The sequence below is a fragment of the Brienomyrus brachyistius genome, unplaced genomic scaffold (assembly GCF_023856365.1).
Source record: "Brienomyrus brachyistius isolate T26 unplaced genomic scaffold, BBRACH_0.4 scaffold57, whole genome shotgun sequence".
NCBI classification, from domain to species: Eukaryota; Metazoa; Chordata; class Actinopteri; order Osteoglossiformes; family Mormyridae; genus Brienomyrus; species Brienomyrus brachyistius.
The window spans coordinates 534,366-557,035 of NW_026042332.1; the positions used below are offsets into that span (position 1 = coordinate 534,366).

Genomic DNA, 22,670 nt, shown 5'->3' on the forward strand with positions numbered 1-22,670 from the left:
TTAACTTTCCTCGTACGTCTTGTAATATCTTCATTTTCCAGTACAAATGTGGTGTATTTCTATTGACTGGACTGACTCATCATTTCCAACTTGGTCCTTTACTCTTTTCCTATTGGTGCACCATCCCAGAAGCTCCCTGGCCTGAGGCCTGGTTGCTGCAAACTGCTGAGCGACCCTCACCAACGGGAACCTTTGCAAAGAGCCGGATGCAGTGATGTAAAGCACAGCGCCACTAGACTCTAGAGCATTGGAGACTGTCAAGGTCTTGGGGAGTTCTTGTCACAGATTCAGGGCATGGTTCAGGCAGGAAAAAAGGAGGTGACAATCCACTTGCGGCTCCAGGAAACAACAGGCATTTATTATAGATAATGAGGACACTAGGAACACTGCAAAACAAAAAGATCACAAAGGGTCAAAACTAACCAGGAGAATAATATAGCTAACAGAACAAAAAATGATTACAAAGGCAAAAATGTGCAATATGGAGAACAGGTAGGGAAGCAAGCATAACAAAACCAAATGACCAACATCACAGAATCACCGAAAACACAGTCAATGACTCCACAAGCAACCTGGATCAGAATCAGGTACTTAAATACAGATGGTTAACAAGGAAAGAACAATTAACAAAAACTGGCACAAGAAAACGGGCAACAGGTGGAACTAATAATAATTAAACACAGAAACTAGGGATCTTTACAAATACCAAAAACTAGAAAACATTAACTGGAAATAAAACACTAGGAACAGAAAACAAGGATAAGTAAACAGAGCAAGAAAGGAACAAAACAGAACAAAGCAGGGAGAAACCTAAGACAAGAAAACTAATGCAAAAGAAACACAAGGGAACAATATCTAATAAATACAAAAACAGTGGTGGCTGGACTCAAACACACGACTAAAGGATAAGTATCCACATGCTCAGCCCATAGCACCACATAACAATGTGGGAAGGTAGGGAAACACGCAAAGGACTTGGGCACAGGGAGATCAGGATGGCCAAAGACACCTGTTAGCCAAAAGGGGAAGAGACAAGAAAAACTGTGGCAGATGGGTGCTGACCCTGACAGGAGACGTGTTCTCTGGAGTGATGAATCACGCTTCTCTGTCTGGCAATCTGATGGACAAGCCTGAGTTTGGCGGTTGCCAGGAGAACGGTACTTTGTTTTGTGCCAAGTGCAAAGTTTGATGCAGGGGGTATTATGGTGTGGGTTGTTTTTCAGGGATTGGGCTTGGCTTCTTAGTTACAGTGAAAGGAACTCTTAATGATTCAACATTCAAAACCATTTTGGACAATTTCATGCTCCTAACTTTGTGTGAACAGTTTGGGGACGGCCCCTTCCTGTTCCAACATGACTGTGCACCAGTGCAGAAAGCAAGGTCCATAAGGACATGGATGTCTGGTGTGGAGGAACTTGACTGGCCTACACAGATCCCTGACCTCAACCCGATAGAACACCTTCGGCGTGAATTAGAGCAGGGACTGCGAGCCAGGCCTTCTCATCCAACATCAGTGCCTGACCTCATAAATGCTCTCCTGAAAGAATGTGCAAAAATTCCCATAAACACACTCCTAAACCTTGTGGACAGCCTTCCCAGAAGAGCTGAATCTGTTATAGCTGCAAAGGGTGAGCCAACTCCATATTAAAACCTGTGTATTAAGAATGGGATATCATTAAAGTTCATGTGTGTGTAAAGGTAGGTGTCGCAATACTTTTGGCAATATAGTGTATATTGACTAAAATTGAACTATAAAAAGGTGGAACTACAATTCAAGGCATATCCTGTCTGCAACAAAGAGACTGGTTTGGGCTTTTCCTGCCTGAGCACCTTAGTGTTAAGACTGCTTAGCAGAACTTATGGATCAGGAGCTGAGACCCAAGCTGTCTCCTTCTGTATTGAAGTGGACCTGGGGGGTGATGCAGAGGGGGGCTGAGAGCAGCTGTCCTCATGGCCCCAGGCAACGTGTGGCGCGGGAGCAGCTGAAAGCTAATGTAACTCCGCCCACTCCCTCGCATGTCAGCCCCCCTTTGCTGGGGCACCATTACGCTGCTGATGGTGACAGGTGCGACCTGAACAGAACCTGAGCCTTGAGGCTGGGGGAGGGTCTGCTGATAGAGCAGAGACAAGCGACATTACCACCGACCTGCAAGCAAACCACATCCAGTAGATAGAGAAAGGGCTGCTTCAAATTAATGTAGTAACTATTGTGAGTCTCTCTCTACCAAAAAAAAAAAATGAAAAAAGATTAAGTCAATAAACAAAGAGGAGATAAGCTCAGGGAAACAGATAATGCTTAGGGAAAATAATATTTTACCCTGCATTTTGGGAAGTGGATTTTTACCCCAATGGAGTATGCATAATTTATATCAGCAGGTCCTTCTAGCAAAGTAATTAAAGCAAACCTGTATTCTCTTTGACCCTGTAATTGCTCTTGTTAAACTTTAAAGAGCACAGGTACAGTTACTCATTCCCCATGGAACCAAATGCCAGTGCCTTTATGCTTATTTACCCAAGTTCTCATTAACTACTTTGGTCGACACTTAATTGTACTTGGAAATTTAAGCCCAGCAGTACAGAAGACATTGCATTATGACGAATCAGATTTAGACATACTTGTGTTAACATTACACACTTCTCAGTCTCACTGAAAGCTTCTGGCCGGTGCCTTTGAGGATAATCAAAAAACAGCTGTAATTGATATTAGAGGGACCCGCTTTAGGTAAGACAAAAAGTGGGGCTTCACTAATGAATGCTGAATGACTTAAATACTCAGCACTTACATTTCCAAACTGTATGCAGTGAAAATAACAGGACAATCAATATAGCCTGGGTGGATATTTACACATACTCCACTGGTCATTGTCTGGTTTTCCTTTCTAATGCAAGAATGGCAGAAATATGGATACCAAATTTCAAGGAAATAAAATCTCATCACTTTCTTTTCTGCTAGACTTGTGAGAATAACCACATTATACTATTCTGAAAGCTTGATCCCAAGCAAGGGGAACATCTCTGCATGACTTTTCTTCGCTTTGACAGTTTTACACATATAACTTATAAACTGATTTAATCCATACCAGGAAATACGAAGTTCCCATTCAATATGAGGCATGGATATGTATAGTGATCCAGCAGCAGGCTGGCAGATGACGGCAGATAAACCGGGCTCTGAGTATTACCCCGAAACATGCGAGTATGTGACTGAAAATGATTACATCCGATAATTAAATAACGTGAAACTCATGCAGGGCTTTATTTTTTAATGAAGCTTTTATGGATGCTCCTCCGTTCTTCATGTGCCAGCATGGAGGACAACGTTTGATGGCCATGAGTTGTGTAGAGGAAAAAGCAATAAGTAAGAAGCATAATCAGTGCTTTATTATGAAGTGCCTGTGTTCGTCTTTTATACTCTCACTGTTAGCTAAACTTTTAGCTTCGTTTAGATCCCCTCGCCGATCAATAGAAGCGCCACCTAGCGTCACTCGACCTTTGGGGACTTCAGCAGCACACAATACGTTCGCCCGAGAGCAGAACGACCCGTCCTGCAAGACTCAGCGTCCGCTGTAAGCTTTCCACCCACAACACTGGGAACTTTCTCTTCTTCTGTTTCTGGACGAAACCGATTGAACTTCCGGCCGCAGCGCGGTGCATGTCGGGACGTTCTCCTCTCCTCCGTGCTCCCGGCTGGCGCGCACGCGCAATGGGGAGCTCCATCTTTCTATCCCAACAAGCCGAGAGAAGAGCCAGGAGCAGTTGATGGGGAAGATTTTTATTTTCATTTTAAAGGGGCAGAACTTCATTTTAACCCGCCCGAAGGCGCCGTTTCGCCAACCCCGGCTCTTCGGGACCGCGAAGAGGGACGCCAGAGATGGAGGGGACTCCTGTTGGTTTATAAAATCTGGAAGAAGAATCCAGAAAGCCCCTGTTTCTGTGCGCCCTGCTGCCTCTTAGCAACGCGGCCCCCTGCGCTCCGCTGCCCGGGCTCCTGCCTCGGCCCTGGCCGGAGAGGCTTCTCCGCTGCCCGTGTTCCTGCCTCGGCCCCGGCTGGAGAGGCACCTCCGCTACAAACTTCGCTGCTTTACGGACCGCTGGGGCGTGATTTGATCCCTTCTTTGCTATGAAGACGTGAGGAAGGTAAGGGGGCGTTTTAAGCTTTTCACAGTCTGTCTGGAAGAAGGACAAATAAAAATAATAAAAATATCTATATAATAATAATAATAATAATAATGTTAGAGAGTCGGCTTTGCCTAGCTAGCTGTCTGAATAGCTAGCCCCATGCGCCCCTGCCGGCGCCCGCTTGATCCCGGCTCCCAGGCTCTCTTTATATAGATATATAATGTGCGTGTTTACTGGGCAGGCTGGCCCGGTTATACCCGCACGCACGACCTGCTTCTCCGGGCTCATGCACGCTACGGCCAGCTCTATGTATCACCTCAATCCATGCTGCATCTGTGCATTTCCAATTACAGCTCGCTGCACACACCTGACACTTAGTGCGACATGCAGCTCTTAAACCCCTGCCATTATTAAGAGGCGGTTTCTGATTAACCTGATGCGGATCGTGCTGACCTCCAGACCCTGACAGCTGTCCTGCAGTTTGAGGCTTTTTTTTCCGGCCTCACGATGTGTTTGTGACCCCAACGCGCTACCTGGTGTGTGGCAGCGCCGCCTGATGCCTGATTCCCCGGATTGTGGCTCTGAGGGGCAGTAACCCGCTGTCCAAACTGTCCGTAATGCTTCGTTAATCCCCTGCTGATCGTGTTTGCTGTCAGGGACAGGTGCACGTAAATATGAACAGTAACGTTGCCATTGCGCTTGTTGCATTGCTGTCATTTATTGTTATTTTGAGTCTGTGGTGCCGGTGACCTTAGTCTTCCGGATGTAACACCGCAAGCAGCAGTAGACAAACCAGCTGTCAGGCCTCTGGCTTTCATGTGGCTCTCCTTCTGACACCAGAGGCGCATTGAGGTCTTATTCATGCGGGCGTTACTCAGCCTCCCTCACCTCTCAATCAAAGGACCTGGGCCTCTAGTCTCCATTTCACCAGAAAGAAGAATAAAAAAACTAAACTATACCCTGAAGCACTGCATTACTACACATGGGAGCTACAGCATCATGCAAATGTAGGATCTAGACACTTCTGTTCCAGGTGTAACCTTCTGTGGAGTTTGTAGGAGTCTTGGGCCTCAACTCATTAGATGTGCTCTCTGTCAGTTCAGGTATTGCTCTGTATATTTCTGATTAGCTGCATGCCTTAAAGTTCTAACTAAAACCACTGAGACGGTCTGTGTCTTTCATATGTTTAAATTAGTTAACCCACAGAAGGCCAGGAAATTGGATTTGAATCTGCTGATTTAATGTTGTAATTCTATAACAGCTGTGCTACCTGCCATTCACGATTACTTACTGTTTCTCCGTCTAAACTCTGCGTAGGAATCATCTTTTCATGACCCGTGGAAGTTTGTGGTAACCAAGCCTTTCTGCTTCATCATCCTTTTGCTGGTGGCGTCTCGCTGATGGGATGCCACATGCTGTTTGTCATGTGAGATCTGTGCTGCCCTCTCGTTTTGGCTGCGCTTTTTCAGAATTGCCTGTGAGACTTGGAAATGAAATGCTACGAAGTCTTGTGTTCAGGGTTGCCATCTGCAGTGTATGTCTTGTAGACGTTAAATCGGTTAATGAGATGTGGTCATAAAGAGGCATTTCAGAATTTGAGGTTTACACGTGACGTGGCAGTCTCCATGCCGCAGCAAGCCGGTGACCTTTGGGGGGGGTGCGCACACCTGTCACTTATCTGTAAAGACACATTATCTGTCACCTATAAATTCTATTTCTGAAGAGAACTTTCAAAAGTGTTTCGTGGGTGAGCAGTGTCGTAAAAGTGTTAGCGCTTTTGTATTTTACAACCGAAGAGTTTAAATGTCACAATTAAAAATTGATTATAATACTTAAAGTGAATTTACATTTATAGTTGGCTGTGTGTATGCAGTCACAAAACACACGTGTAGTATATCGCACTGTTCACTAGAAATGACCAACTCATGTAATCAGCAGAGCTTTCTGGTGGTTTAGAGGGTATGTGAGATACTTGTTGAATAGATCAAAAATAAACTGACTCGTGCTTGTTGTCTCTGAGCCCTCTTGGTAGTCATGGCTTCTTGTGGATCACATGATCCAGCAAGTCACCTACGCCTTACTAAATGAGGTGTCCGCCGATGGGTGATGTAATCATGTGTTTTTCTGCACACAGTTCTGTCCCCTGAAAGATGCCTGCAGTGCCTTGTGGTTTGCAGATCCCAGCACTGGAACGCGGGCTGACACGCGCACGTGTGTGACACTCTTGTGTCAGTTGTGTATGTAAGCACGTGTCTCGTGGTGGCTGTGATGAGTCAGTCCTCCTCTCCGCTTTCCAGGGTCACACGTCCCTTCCATTCAGGTTTTGGGGTGCCGGATCCTAACATCTGAGTCAGTCCTACGTCTTTTATCTTCTTAGCAGGGGCCGTGGCTTGGTCAGAGGGGCCACACAATGCTGAACTCAGGCTGGTCTCTCCAGAGCTCCCCAGGGGGTTCATCAATGAGGTGCTGGTATTGCCTTGCCCTCTTTTCTACCTGAGTGCCCCTCACGACTGGACGTTTAATGGTATTTTAAATATGTCACAGGTGGCATGGGGGTCATCAGGTGGCTATCAGTGGGTAGTGCTATCACCTCCCAGGGCTCAGGGCTTGAATCTCTACCCCACTGTTGTCTGTGTGGAGTTTGCATGTTCTCCCTGTTGCAAGCAAGATTCCTTCCTATCTGTGAAACGTATGCTATGCAGGTGTGCACCTCACACTGAAGGAGACTCCCTGACGTGGCTCGTAGCTCATGTACCAAGATCTTTGGATATTGGGTTGTGTTCTGGAACTTGCAGACGGAGTTGAGGGCGTTGATCTTGTGATGCGTTGCAGCAGTCCATCAATCCATCCATTTTCCAAACCGCTTATCCTATTGGGTCGCGGGGGGTCCGGAGCCTATCCCGGAAGCAATGGGCATGAGGCAGGGAACAACCCAGGATGGGGGGCCAGCCCATCGCAGGGCACACTCACACACCTACGGGCAATTTAGCAACTCCAATCTGCTTCAGCATGTTCTTGGACTGTGGGGGGAAACCGGAGTACCTGGAGGAAACCCCACGACGACATGGGGAGAACACGCAAACTCCGCACACATGTGACCCAGGCGGAGACTCGAACCCGGGTCCCAGAGGTGTGAGGCAACAGTGCTAACCACTGCACCACCATGCCCCTGTTGCAGCCGTCATTCTATCTAAATAAGAGCCCCAAATTGCCCCTCCTCCCAACTGTTTCCTCATTTAGCCAAGCAGGTATTTTTGTCTTGTTTTCCAAGTTAAATATTCTTGTTTGGTTTTGTCATTATATTTTCAGTTAAATTTCATTAATTTAAAAGTAGAATGAAATTAGAAATTTTATATTGAATTTGCAATAATAATTTTAAGTATTTTTCATCTACTTGCACTGTTACTTTTACCATTTTAGACAGCAGTTAGACTTTAGACTTTTTTATACAAGAATAATTGGTTTTTGAAAAAGAAATGTTGAAATATTGCTTGTGTAATTTGCAGTAATACAACTGTAGTTCATTTTGAGCAGCTTCATCTTGCGTTTCTTTGGCTGTAATGCATTTACAGACTGCAGCCTCTGCTGCCTGTGTGTCATGGAGAGGAAGGGTCCATCATCTTCTTTGTCCTGCTCTTGTGCCTGCTTAGCCCTTTCAAAAACCACATGTGTGTGAGTCCCGTCCTGAGTTTTACTGGGGTATATCTGTGCCTTTGTTCATAACCGAGGCCCGGCGGGAAGCTTGTAGCGAAATGTACTGTGCAAAAATTTTAGCCCAATATGAGTTTGCTTTCTTAAAGGAAATTAAGGTTGTTGGCATGGAGAGAAGTTTTTATTTTTTTTTATTTTTATTTTATTTAAAAATGATAGCTCTCTTTATAGTCACCATCATGTATTTTCTGTATAGGAAATTGTGTCACGTTAGTGTTGCCATAAATTCTACAGTTTTTCTTTCTTTACTTCTGTATTAAGAAGCCACTTTTCATTGTATTCTCATTACGGGCTTTGAGGTAGGAAGTTTTATATAGAGTAAACAGATGCTTTTTTTTTTAATTAGGCGAGTACTCGTCCGCGTGGTTGTGTGATAGTGTTTGGGTTTGATGTTTGATCGAAGGCTGTAAGGGATCCATTTCACCCCCCTAAACAAACCACCTGATCTGACGAGTATGAATGGACCCTGTCGGGTCAGTTCTCCTGCTCTCGTGACTGGTATTGGTTATCATTACTATGACTACGAATAAAAATACAGAAATTAGCAGAAGACCTCAAATGCCGTGTCAATGACTAAACGTGCAGACATCGCTGGCATATCCAGGATGCTCTCTAGAAGGTTCTTGATTATTTACAGGAAAAGCAGGGGAATTGCCACAAGCTTAAGGACTAGACATGTAGATTTATGGGTTGTTTAAATCTGGACATCTTCTAAGTGAACTGATCTGCCTTCATCTACAGAGAGAGTCCATCTTCTAACTCAGGGAGGCGTGTCCCTCAGTGGAATAGGATTCTGTGTCTGATCAGTAGGTCGCCAGTTCAGATCCCAAAGATTTCACCATTGGGCCTTTGAGCAAGGGCCTTAACCCCAGTTGCTTTGGATAAAAGCATCTGTTAAATAGATGAATTGTAAACATAACACCGATAACACTGAGAGGCACTGATCTACACGTGTTAAATTTGCAGCGTCTTTTAATTGGTCGACAAAGTAGAAGAGCCTGTTTATGATTGGAAATTCAGCACCTCGGGTCTGTCATTCCATCTGGCGTGTTGGCCTGGACACACCCTTAGTGGCTGCAGAGCCCCAGCCCCGTGCCCACAGCCAGAAAGGTGCTAGGGGCCGTGGAATACGCAGTGTGAAGGGAGTCGCTGGCTTGGCACAGGATGTGTCAGCAGAATATGCAGTCTTAGTGTTATCCTCACCCCCTCACATCCTGGATTGGGGATTCAGAATGGACGCCGGATGCCTCGGTCCCGACGCCTGTGCTGTAAAATCAGGTTAGCCTAAACCTGTTTATGGCAAGTGATTTAATTCGCCACGCATGGGAAATTTCTGCTGCCCCCGTAAATGTATTTGCATAAGTGTCCCCGAAACAGCCGTCTTCAGTTGCTGGGGAAATTGGCTTGGTTTAATCCAGTTAAAAGGTTTTGTTTGTGTGCCCCCTCCTCTATCCACTAGCCTGTCCTCGAGGTGCCAGTGCCCGTGAGAGGACGCGCCTGGCTTTCGGGCCGCTGCGAGTCCTCCGGCTGCTCTCAGCGCCCGCCTGTCCCTGTCGCTGCATGTACCGCTCCCCTCTGCTGAAACACCGAAGTCCGGCTATGAAAACACGCTCCTCGTTGACAGTCGAAGTTCAAATCACACAGTGTTTTCCATCACCGTGGCCCGTTTCATTTATTTATTCTTTGTTTTTCTGTGAGTTGGAGAAGCAGCCTTTCAAACGGAGAGATAAGAGTCATTTATGGGGGGAAAGTATTTCCTTTTTACAAGCTGGTCTAAACATACATCTGGGTTTAACGACCCTTTGGGGTGCCAAGGAAAACTCTGCAGAATTTTCTTCGGAAATATCATTCCTGCCGTTGCACATTCGCGCCACGAAATTGTCAGTCCGCTGGTAAGGAACGGAGTAAACAAGCTGCTCAGATTCAGCAAGGTACCCTACGTTGCCCAGCAAATATCTGCATCTATCAGTTGTGTATGTAAATATAAGCACAGGTTGACCAGGATAGTGGCAGCAGGTTATCGGGGATGACACCACTCATGCTCCAGGCATGCCATTAGCCGTGTACTTGGCCAGTCTTTTGCTTATCTGTCATGGATGGATAGATATTGCAAACCCCGGAACAGATGCCATTCTGGAATTGCAGTATCTGCTTTGAACATTTGCAGGATTGTGATTCCTACAAGCAGCAAGACTAAAATATGGACGCAATAGGCAATGCGGGAACCGCACCTCTGCCCCTCCCCCGAAGTGTGTCCAGTTTGCTGCTCAGCACTGCGGGCAGAGATTAACGAGTGGAGGCTGCGACTTCCCCCAGCTGAGGCTGCCTCGCTCTCCCCACCCCTGCGAGTCACATGTTACAGCCCAGAAACCCTGATGTAGGACATTCTGCGTAGCTGCTCTCCTGCGACCGGAGTTGCTTGTCCTGTTCAGGCGTAATTCAGATTATTTTTATTAAAAAATAAAAATAAAAAATGAATCCACTGGATGGCACGTCTCGCCCCATATCCACGACCAGACTCCCCAGTTTGCCACTTCTGCCTGGTAGAGGCCCGGCCAGCCAGTTGGGGGCCGGCGTCGTCTTCTGGGTTAGCGGATGGCTGCCAGCGCCCCCCAGCCGCCTGACAGTGGTCTGCCATGCGCTTTTCTCCTGCCACCCGGCTGCCCGTGTCTTCCTGTTTGGACTGCTAATGTGGCCGCCTTTGTCCGTCGGCTGAATTAACCTGGCATGTCCCGGCAATCTGATTAGACATTCTAACGTGCTCTATGGGTCGGGATGCGGGGCGCGGCCATGCCACCTGCTCAGGCCGTCCGACCACTTGCTTCTGTGGGTGGGAAGGCACTACTGGTCCGCCGATGGGACCCTCACATTCCACTGGGGATTAGAGGAGGCTTGGCCCTGAGTTGGACTCGGACACGGCAGTGCTTTCCAACTTTGCTTGGAGGCTGGTGTAAGAATGCTAGAGAGAGTGTGTTAGCACTGGCTGAGGTGTTGTGCTAGAGCGGCACATCGCTCCTTGATACTGTGATGTGTAAGCTGACATCGTGCAGTCCTGTTAACGTCGCGGGCGGATGGGCACTCTGGCTCCTGCCGCCTTCTCTGCCTGTCGTCTCGCCTTCTGTTTTGCTTGACCTACCATTCTAATGGATTTCTCTGCCCGTTGTGAAAATCTCTAGTACTAAATGGTTGAATGTATGCTGGCCATATATACTAAATACATTAAACTTTATGAACGCCACCCAGGCCAGTACTCATGATGGCTGCATGTGCCTGTAGAAGTCCCGCTGTCCATCCCTGTACTGATTTTACCCCCCCCCCACAGTCCTGTTAATGAAGTGGCACAAAGGCATTATGGGAAATGAAGTTAATATTTCTCTGCTCCTTATGGCATTACGACATACAAGGCACTGTGGATGCCTTGATGCTGCATTTAGTTGCATTTGGAAGTCTCAGAGCAAAAGGCAGCCCCAGTTAGAGAAGGCCATGCTGGACCCAGAGCCCCAGTCCACCATGCACGTTAAACATCCGGCTGAAATCACCCTGGTTTGTCTGATCTTCCATGCAAAGGGCCCTTTATTGTATGTCAAGACATACCAGACTTGCAGTATCAGTCAAAAGTTTGGACATGTCTACCTATAAAAAGGGTTTTTTCGTACTATTCTTTACATTTTAGAATAAAGATATCAAGACTATGAATTAACGTGTATGGAATTATGCACTGACCAAAACAGTATTAAACAAAAATAAAATTTTTTGGGGAATTGGCTGGCAGTGTAGGTGCCACACATACACTGAGCATTCATTGGCCTTTTTTTCTTCAGTCTCTCTCAGTCTCTTTCCTTCAAACTCCCCCAAAACCATCTCTACTGTGTTTGGGTCAGGTGCCCAGGTCATGTGATATGACACTATTACTTCTTTTTTTTCTGTAGGTGGCGTGGCATGTCCGTACTTTTAACTGGTACCTTTTAAACACCCCATGGACAGCAGGTATGCCAGGCCCTGCCACGTCAGATGGCAAGTCGCCATGACCCGCTTCATCACGGGTACTTAATGGGGCTCAGCTGACTTGCGCGTCATCCATACCTGTGTTTGGCCTCGGAAGCATCCCAGTCGGAAGGTGCCCAGAGAGAGCCCCCTTTTCCTTGGTGGCCCCTGTCCCCATTGGCGGCCCTTGTCATAGGTGGCTCCTGGTGGCACTGGCCCCTATCTTCGGTGGCCCCTGTCCCCATTGGCGGCCCTTGTCATAGGTGGCTCCTGGTGGCACTGGCCCCTATCTTCGGTGGCCCCTGTCCCCATTGGCAGCCCTTGTCATAGGTGGCTCCTGGTGGCACTGGCCCCTATCTTCGGTGGCCCCTGTCCCCATTGGCAGCCCTTGTCATAGGTGGCTCCTGGTGGCACTGGCCCCTATCTTCGGTGGCCCCTGTCCCCATTGGCAGCCCTTGTCATAGGTGGCTCCTGGTGGCACTGGCCCCTATCTTCGGTGGCCCCTGTCCCCATTGGCGGCCCTTGTCATAGGTGGCTCCTGGCGGCACCAGCCCCTGTCTTCAGTGACCCTTGTCATCAGTGACCCCTGTCCCCATTGGCAGCCCTTGTCATAGGTGGCTCCTGGTGGCACTGGCCCCTATCTTCGGTGGCCCCTGTCCCCATTGGCAGCCCTTGTCATAGGTGGCCCCTGGTATCGGTGGCCCCTGTCTTCAGTGGCCCTTTTCCTCGGTGGCCCCTGTCCCTAATGGCAGCCCTTGTCATAGGTGGCCCCTGGCATTGGTGGCCCCTGTCTTCAGTGACCCTTGTCCTCAGCTTCCTCTGTCTCCAGTGGCAGCCCTTGTCCTCAGTGGCCCCTGTCCCCAAGTTATTGGTCTGTAATACACTATGAAACATGATATAACCTTAAAAGGCTCCAATTATTTACTGACTGTCAGCCATACGGAGTTAAAATGGCCGGCTGTGTCTGCTCACAAATCACTCTGGCCTGTACTGGTTTTACATTCACCTAGAGGTTCATTTGAGGGATCAATTATTAGCAAATCATGGCTTTTGAGCTGAGAGGTTCTGATTTAAGGGGGGGTGGGAATCTGTAAGATGGAAATTAATCTCCAGTTCCATGCAGGGCCGCTTTCCTTCATATGTTCAGCTTTGGATCTGCATACAGGTGTATTAATCTTGAATTGTCCTGTTGTAAAGCATGTTTACTGGTGTACTTTTTCAGTCCTGTAATTCTTGGACTGGGAGTCGTAATTTAACTTTACATTTAAACACAAATTGTTTATGAGCTGGTGCCCAAGAGGTCTGTAAGATTTGTTCTTTCTCTGTTTCATTTTTCCTTACCCCATATTGTCTGATTGGCAAACCTGCAGTGAGTTTGCATATCAGCGTTGCTCTCAGTTGTTCCTACCTTACTGTTCATTGCTCTAATTGAGCCGCTAATGGGTCTATAGCAGGCTGCCCATGTCCGGCTGGGAAACTCAAGTCACTGCACCCTTGCCAGTTGTTGGCAGTTGTTTTGTTTACACAAAATCACTGGTCAACCCCAGACTCCCCGGTAACATGGAACCAGGCGAGGTGTCCGTCATGACTGCACGCCCTCCCCCCCTTACCGTACCGCTGTTACACTGTTCTTATACACATATAGCATATTTACCAAGCTTGAGTGTTTTTCATTGTACCATCCCGTTCATTTTCATTACTTTGCAGAGCCCTAAAGGTACGGTTATAAATTGGTTTCCGGTGGGGGAGTGAGGGTATCACACGGCCGCTTGTTTGCTATTGGCTTCCGTAATGGTCTCGTAATCGTCTCTCTTCATTTCCCGTTATGCGTATCGGCCTGCTCGCTCCTCATTCCGTTCGCCTCCATCCCTCTGTTCTCCTTCTCTCATCCCATTTTCGAGGAGCTCAGATTCGGGCAGCTCCCAGCGGATTGATCCTTACCTACCCCTCTCTACTAAGACTGCCTGCATTTCTGAGAAGGCGTAAATCTTCATAACGACACGTGTAATGGGAGTCGGTTTGGCCTTTCACTCTTATGGCTCCTCTGTGTGGAATCCAGAACAGTAATTACAAATATGTTTTATTGCGGACTGAGATCTCCTTCGCCTTCTTCTCAACGATGTCTCTTCTGCTCCTAACTTTGATCCCCATCCCCGAGTCCTTTGATTTGCTTCCACAGAATCATCCCCCCCCCCCCCCCCCCCACAATTCCCTCTTCTTCCGTGTTGCAGAGACAGTCGTCAGAGCTACAGCATGAGTTATTCCGATGCTTAGTTTCTGATGACAGTGTACAGCCATTACTGATGGTCTTCCTCTTCTTTTGTACACCACCAAGCCACTGATTGGTTCATTTGGACAGACATTTCTTTCCATAAGTTGTGGCATCTTCTGTGCATTCAAGGTACTTAAGGACCTCCTTGTAGGTTTCCTGTGACACTCAGATGGAAGCTGAGCTGATTTGTCCTGAGCTGTAGTCCTCTCGGTGGCCGTGAGCCCAGCCATGGACGCCGTCCATTGAGTATGGTTATACAATGTACAGTATCTGGCATTGAAGTGGTCGTCTTGCTTGCTGCACTTTGTGGGATGCTGGGAATTATTTTCTAGAACCTTGGGCCCTCGCGTTTTTCTAATTAGCATTTAGTGTCCACAGATCCTAACCCTAAGACATTCTGGATGTGTCTTAGATGCATCATCTAATTCTGTGTTAGTCACCATCTCTCCATTTAAGACTATGAAATACTCTGACTGCTGTCCAGCTCCTGCTTGAACCCAGGGTCACTGCATGCCGCCCAGAGCTGAGGAGTGTGGGGCTTTGCTCTGTGTGTGCGTGAGACCCCAAAGGCCATAGATCTATGCAGGCTCTCTGTCGCACGACCCATTCCAAGCCTGTTCTTTCAGGAGCTCAAGTCAAGGCCCAGTTGTGAGCAGAAGAAAACTTGAAGTAAAAAATTTATGATAATAATAATAATAATAATAACAATAATAATTAATAATTGATCATAATAATAATATTAAACTGTTTGTGGGTCTTTCAGTTTGTGAGGTGAAAGATATGTGCAAATCAGTGCTTGGCTGGCTTTGAGACTGATCTGTTGTTTTCCTAGGATCTGTCCAAGGCCATAAAGTTGCTGTCTCTTGAGGAGATGTTTCAGCCCTGCTTGGTTTGGTTTCAAAAGGCAGTGTTTGGAGATCCTCTGAAATTAATGGCAGTGGATTTTTTCATGTTGATATTTCCACGAATTATCTCTTGGCAACTTTTGGGAACTACACCAAAGGGTGCTGGACAGGGCAGCTTGGTATTTGGTGGTTTACTGTAAATGACAAATGGCACATGTCATCATGGTGTTTTGCAGAAATCCACCAGAGAGCAGGACGATGGCTTGATTTACAGTATCTCAGTATCCCAGCCACGCCACGGTGAAAAGCGACAGCTGCCGTCACTGGAGCAGTTAGCCAGATGTGATGTCTGGGAGACAATAGCAAAAGTGTGAGTCGAGAATGACAGATGGAGAGTATAATTACACTTAAAGCACTTCTTGGTAAATGTGCCTTTTGTGAAAGCAAAGTTGTACACACGATGGAACACCACGCTGGGTAATCATGTCACTTTCTTGAGTGATCCAGGTGTCCTCTTGTTGTTCAGTTATAAAATATACATTTTTACATATGTTTGGGTTTATGTCCTCAAGTGGTAAGGCTCACCCGTCTATCTGGAAATGTACAGCTGGGTATTTTTGGAGCACCCACCTGCTCCGCCACCATCACTACCACCAAGAGGTCTTTGAGGTGTGGTGGGATACAATCGTTTTGGGCTCTGCCTTGGCTCTGTGAGAACAGTGCTACATTCTGCTGGCTCTGACCCGCTCTCCTCACAGCCTCAGGTGAGCGGTGGTATTAAATCTAGAAAAGCAGCCTGTCTCCATGCGCGTTGCCAGGATAGCAGGCGCCCGTATACTACTGACCTCCCGCGAGAGAGCACCTCCCACCCAAGACAGGCTGGCCTATATTTCAAATCATTATTTTCCTGCAAGTGCTGAAACCTCAACAGCATGTTGTTTGGGAGCACGGCGGATTTTCTCAAGTGCGTCTCGCGTGAATGCCGCGTTTCACCGGGCAGATGCTGGCCGCCTCTGCTTCTTTTCCACAAAAGGTTCGTTCCTGCCTAATCCTTACCTGGTTCTTTATGCGAGTGATAGGGTGGTTTAGTGTAACGTGCGCCTGTCCTCCTCCGTTTCAGAGTGTATGTCCATGTGGGAAAGAGCTGAGAAGCTGTCCTTGCTGATTAACTCTGCCTGGCTGGCATGAGCGGGCTGATAGAGTCTCGGTGTGGAACTCTGTGGGGGGGGGGGGGGGTCACGAGCGACATCTGAAAACATGCTCTGTGTAGAGTCCGTGTCTCTGGACGATCCCCAGGGCTCACACGGTGAGCACGGACACCATCGCAGATCTGCATGCATGTCTTTGTTTTCTACTGACACCGACCCCCTGCTGGCAAAGGGCTTCCCCCATGATGCCAGTGTGGCTTGTTCCTGCCTGATTAAGTGGGTCGGCATGGAGCTGCAGCCATATAAAAGCACTGTACTGTTAAGTGTCTTGTGCTTGTCCAACCATTCTTTTTTTATCGCCCGTTTTACCACGTCTCCCCAGAGAGGCACCCATCTCTCTGTTCTGCCGCTGAGGTCACTTTGCGTATGGTTATTCGGGGTTCATCTCGGCACAGTAAAAAGGCATCTGATTTGTCTCTCTTTCTGTCGTCTCCTTCCTCCAATCCAGTGGCTCTGATGAGATCATGTGAGTCATCACACCGTTGCGTTTTTATTATCTGACCGTCGGTGCGGTGGCCTCGCAGAAATGCTGAGAACACAGCTATGGTGTCTCCAGAGCATCGTTTTGGCTAGTCCCCCCCCCCCAACGCATTTCCCCCATGTCTGTCAGGTGACCCGGCTCCCCGCCAGCTGCATCGTCTCGTGTGGCCCCCCCCCCCCCTAGAGTGCACGGCCCTTTGGCCGCTTTTGCCTGATGGAGGACAGGGAAAGGGGCTTTTTACAGACTTGCTACTTCTGGTGACTCGAACCCACAGCTCTGCTCAGTCCTCTTTTTGCACCGTTGCTTGATTCCTTCTCTCTTTCTGGGTAGATATCACTGTATGATACTTATAATGGACTTCCCACTGGTTTCTCACACATCCTCTGACAGTTAAGCTGGGCTTTGATGTATACCGGTAGGTCAGTTGGATGGGTCACACCTAGGAGTTGTCCTGTACCTCTACCAGTAGATCTTGTGGTTAGTAAGGAAGGCCAGTTCAGAAGTACAGAAACTTAAACCAGTTAACAGGCTTTGACTGGATTTCTGCTGGTCTAATTGTATTATTTTTTTAACGTTGTTTTATGAAACTTTCATATTGCCAGCAGTCTGCAAAGTATAATTCAATTGCTGTTTTTTCTTTTAATAATGCCTTTTTATGCCTTGGAGATACAGAGCACAGACAACCTGTTTCCATCGCGATAACCTCCCGGCCATGATTGGGAATGACCCTCAGATAACCATGATTTAGCCAAATGCCAACTCGGCTCGTCATACGGAGCCGGACCAAACCCGCAAAATGTCCAGATTAGTGGCCCCGTCGGTTTCTGTCATTTCAAGGACACCGTCTTCTGCCACAGCTGGTTCGGACTTTTTTTCGGATGGTGCTTTTTGCTCATGGGAGTTGTATTTACGCAAAAATGTTCTGAGGGCAGAAGGAAAAATGATTGGTTCAGAGAGATCATCATCAGAACCAATTAGACAATCTCTCTGAACCAGTCATGTTTCCTTCTGCCCTCAGAACATTTTTGCGTAAGTAAAAATTCCCACAAGCATGTTTTTTGGGTGTCAGTATCTGGTTACAGATCAAACCACAGAATGATCGGAAGTGAATAATGGTCTCTCTCTTGCTTCATAATCGTTCTTTTTTTCATTTGAATTATAGCCTGTTGTGCCTGACATCTGCATTTCTGAAACTGCCTCGCTGCTCCCCTCCCTCTCCTGGCTTCTCCTCCCCTTTCCACTCCACTCCCCTCCCCTCTCCTCCATTCACCTTCCTCACCTCGTAATTAGCTTTTTGTGAAGATGTAGAGCTCACTTTTGTCAGCGCTCCCTTACTCTGTTGCTTTCCTCACCCAGGTAGGAGACAGTGACAGTGACACGCCACACCGTACTCGGGAGTTAAACCTGCAAGGCAAATGGCCATGTGGGCTGAGCCGGCCTGGAGTCGCTTCATCAGAAATGACAGCTCGTAAAGTGCACTCCCAGCAACTCTGTGGTCTCCTGTGACAGACCCTGCAGTCCACCACCACCCCCCCCACCTCACTTCAGCCCCCTGCCATGTATCTGTGATGATGGACACTCACTGAGATCCTCTATGTAGGCCTTCGCCCAGCCCCCCCGGCCCCCTCACCAACAGAGACCGAGTAGCAGGAGCACCATGAGGGGCCGGGCCATGCAGCTTTGAGCGCGACGCCGTCCCACCGAGACCGTGATGTCATGTGGTGTGCGGACGCCTACATATGTGTGATATCTCGCGAGGTGTCCTGAACTGGGCGACGACGTGCAGAACCTGAACCATGAATGGAGGAAGGGAGTGTGAGGGCCGGGAGAGGGAGGCCCCGACACCCACTGCCCACGTGCCCATTGGCTGGAGGCGGGAGGCGGATCCCAGCCAAGTGGTCTATATAAGGTAAGGTTTCATTCGCTGTGGTGCCTGTCTCTGTCAGTCACTGTATATCTCTCTGTCTCTCATTCTTTCTGTCTCTGTTTTACTCACTATCTGTCTCTATCTGTCTTTCTCTCTCTGCCTGTTAGTCACTGTGCATCTCTCTCTTTCTGTCTATTCTCTGTCCCTCTCTGTCTCTTTCAGTCAGTCTCTTCTGTCTCTGTCTGTCTCGTGCAGTCACTGTCTGTCTCTGTCGATCTTTCCATCCCTGTCTCACTTTTTCAGTCACTGTCTGTCTCTGTCGGTCTTTCCATCCCTGTCTCACTTTCTCAGTCACTGTCTGTCTCTGTTGGCCTCCCTGTCTCTGTCACTGTCCATCTCTCTATCAGTCTCTAAGTCACTATCTGTTATGATTCTTAATTTCTGGTTAAATCAGAAATCTTAAAGCACAAAGTGAGGCATATAAGGTGATTTCCTCATAGGCAGACAGCTGTCAGATTAGCCCTCATTAAATCTCCTTGTTGGCCTGGGGGGTCGCTTCCTTTGTTAGCAGGTTACTTCACCAGTGGTATCTGCAATGATGCACATCTTGGAGCCTCTGTTTATTTTGATCTATTAATAGATGCCTGTTTCCTGACAGGTTGTTGAAGAGTCCTGTAGGGATGTTGGTGTCATGTCCATGGGATGTATGTCATCGTCTGAACTCTGCTTATGTGGCCTTGATAAGGGACACATGTCAAGTCTGCCAGTCTAACCGTTGACCCCCCACTAAGTCATGCTTAGGGAAATACCCAGAAATCCCTGCCCCCTGTTATTAATAATGATGGAGCTGGTACCCAGGCGCTACTCTGCTAACGGAAAGCCTAGTTTGAATGGCAGTTTATGCAGGTGATGCTGAGTGATGATGGTGCCCTTCCTTTCTTCCTCAGTCCCAGTGGCTCTGTGCTGACCTGCCTGGAGCAGGTGAAGACGTACCTGCTGACCGATGGCACCTGCAAGTGTGGCCTGGAGTGTCCCCTCGTGCTGCCCAAGGTGAGTGCCGCCACATGCTGTTCCCGTGCATGTGCGAGATGATGTGACGGTCTGCGTATGGAAAATCTTCTCAGGTTTGCTTTGCATCTGAGTTTTCATGGGCCTCGAAGGTACTCCTTTGCAAGGGCTTGTCACAAATCTGCAGGGCAGTAAACAAACCCTGTATGTTTAGCATTTTGCTGCATAATGAATCGGTTTAATTACACCTCTCTGGTTTGTCCCATCGCCTGAAACCTCAGGTACCATTTTGCCAAAACATGCATGGCATCATGCACACATGGCACTCACCAGCATGTGAGCGCAGAGTGGAAACTCGCCTTGTGTCCTCAGGTATTCAACTTTGATCCCGGGGCTGCCGTAAAGCAGAGGACGGCAGAGGACGCCAAGGCCGACGAGGACGTGACCAAGCTGTGCATCCACAAGAGGAAGATCATCGCTGTGGCCACCCTGCACAAAAGTATGCAACTGCTGTATCCGTCTCGAGTTCCAGCCTATCCTGGGTGTGTGGGGAGGGGTGGCCAGCTACTACTGACTGGTATAGCTAAGGTAAATGGCAGTGGCATTGGGGTGGAAGAGGGTAGACCAGCAGCAAAGCCCCCTGGAAACAGCCCAGTAAGTTTATCGGTGACGTCTCGGAAGCAGCCACGGTTCCCGGCGTATTCTGGAGCTGTAGTCACAGTGTGCAAGATAAGCGGCTCGTCCGTGTCTGGCAGACAGTGTTGGGGTGACTCCTGAATGCCGATGCTCTCCTGTAGCTGTCGGCAGGGTGTTTTTGAGGCAAAGGGGCCACTACTTTTAGGACGGAGTGATGAGACTGAAATGTGGACATGTGCCATGGTCGTTCGGGGAATCCACATGATGCTCAAAGAACCTGTTAAAAAGAATATGCTGATTCTGTTTCATAAACAGAAATACCTGTTCGATATTTAAGTGAACTGGGGGGATCATGAGCTTTAGTTCCAGGAATACAGTTTCATGTTTTCCCTCTCTTCTCCCCTTCCTCTCTCTCTCTCCCCACCTTCCTCTCCTGCTGTCCCTTTTCTAAGGTGCGACTCCAATTCTCTCCACTCATTCAGCGAATCCTCATGCAGTAAGACATAAATCACAGGAGGGGGCGCTGACCTCCGTGGCTCTCAACTGCAAGAACCCCTTCAAGGTCCTGATGGCAGCCCAGCAGACGGAGCTGAGCACGAGCCACCCCAGGCCGCGGCCTGGGAGCAGAGAGCACGGCCAGCGTTCCCCGTACCGCGCAGGCCGCAGCGGCCTGCTGAGCCCCGCCTCCTGCAGCACGCTGGCCTATGGTGATGGGCCGCACTCCCCACGTGCCGACGGCCTGGGGAGCCCCGATGCGTTCACCCGGCCAGGCCTTCGCGGCAGCCCCGTCCTGCTTCACGCCCACGGCAGGACGCCACTGTCCCCTCCCACCGCCGCCCTGAGGCACAGCTCGCCCGTCCCCCAGCCATCCTGCGCTTTGGCAGGAAGGACTAGTGTGTCCCTGTCCCCCACTGTGGCGGCCAAGAGCCCAGTCATGAAGAAGTCCCCCTGCGTGGAGGTGCCACGCACTGTCTACAACCACAAGCCCCACCCCCCAGCCCAGTCACCCCTGCCGCCGCCCTGCGTCCTCCAGAAGAAGCCAGTGTCCTCGGAAAAAGACCCCCTGGGCATCCTGGACCCCATCCCCAGCAAGCCACTGGCTGTGAGCGCGCCCGGCTTCCCGGCCAGCCTGCACCCTCAGGTACCGGCCATGAATGTAAACATGCCCCCAGCCATCGTCCCGCTGCCAAGCAACCTGCCCCTGCCCACAGTGAAGCCCGGGCCCATGGGCCATGGTGGTCACCCACAGCGGCTCCAGCAGGCGGTGCCCGCCGCGTCCATGCCACCCTCACCAGTGACCTCACCCGTGCACATGGCGGGGCCCGGTGTCAGCCGACTCGAGGCCTCTCCGCAGAGATCGCGCTCCTCTTCAACCTCCTCAGACCACGCGGGCTTCTTTGCCCCCTCGGGCCCCCAGCCGAAGGCGCCCCCCCCGGTCACCCCGGTCCTCAGTGGGGTCGCCACGGCCCTGCGTGCCCTCCAGCCCTTCCTCCAAGCCTGACCAGCTGCTGGCGGCCATGAACAGCGTCGTGGGTGGCCAGGCTGGCTCCATGTTCCCACCGGCCTCCATGGGCAGCGGGCCGCAGAAAAGCCACCCAGGGCTGCTGGGGATGCCACTGAACCAGATCCTCAGCCAGCAGAACGCCACCTCCTTCCCAGCCAGCAGCCTCCTGTCGGCAGCCGCCAAAGCACAGCTGGCCAATCAGAACAAGCTGGGAAGTGATGGGGTCGGGGGCGGGGTTGGGGACGCTCACAGCACTTCAGCTCCCATGCTGCCCGCCAGCGAGGGCCAAAGCGGCCGCGCGGCTCTGAGGGACAAGCTGATGGCGCAGCAGCGGGAAGCCATACACAAGCGGCGACCCCCCACCGATGCCGTCCTGGGCATGCTCAAGTCCCACATGGGCGTGGCCAGGCCCCCCGCCCCCCAGAAGCCACTACGGAAAGCCCCGCCCCCGCCAACCTCCATGGCCCAGCTGTTGCAGACCATGAGCTGCCAGAACTCGCAAGTCCTGCCTTCCGGAAGCAGTGGGCCTGGCAGGTTCGGTCCCAGCCAGCAGAGCGTGGTCACACCTCAGCAGCTGCACGTTAGCGGCAACATCCCATACCGCTTCTGCGGGGACACCGGGCTGGTCCAGGGCAGGGGGCACAGTCTGCATGGACCCTTCACAGGGGTAGCCGGCCAGGCGATGGGCTTCAGGCTGCAGGGAGCAGGTGGGCGCCTGGGGAATGTGACATTGGGCCACCAGAACCCACACAGCCACTCCCATCAGGCCCAAGGCTACGGACATAACAGGACGTCAGCTGGGCCGCCCGTTGCAGCGCCCAACGGCGACGGCTGCACACAGCTGGAGCAAGGTGGGCCCTGTCCCTCTGCTTATCAGTATCCCCTTTCCATTTCCTGCTGCTTGCTAGTGTCCCCTGTCCCATTGTCTGCTTCCCCGTGTTCCCTGACCCTTTCTTGCTGCTTTCCATTGTTCCCTTTGCCACTCTGTCTGTTCCCCCGTGTCCCCTCTCCCACTCGGTCTGCTCCCCCGTGTCC

General features: G+C 49.7%; 1 protein-coding gene across 1 annotated transcript in view; it reads left to right on the forward strand.

The window, feature by feature from the left end:
• The first annotated feature begins 3,272 nt into the window (after positions 1 to 3,272).
• Positions 3,273 to 22,670, forward strand: part of LOC125724537 (methyl-CpG-binding domain protein 5-like) — a 33,517-nt gene continuing 14,119 nt past the window's right edge. Inside the window, 6 exon segments of the mRNA XM_049001276.1 lie at positions 3,273 to 4,137; positions 17,977 to 18,529; positions 19,435 to 19,537; positions 19,868 to 19,994; positions 20,584 to 21,547; positions 21,549 to 22,486. Of these exon segments, the coding sequence (XP_048857233.1) occupies positions 18,417 to 18,529; positions 19,435 to 19,537; positions 19,868 to 19,994; positions 20,584 to 21,547; positions 21,549 to 22,486 (2,245 nt within the window). The 5' untranslated portion in view covers positions 3,273 to 4,137; positions 17,977 to 18,416.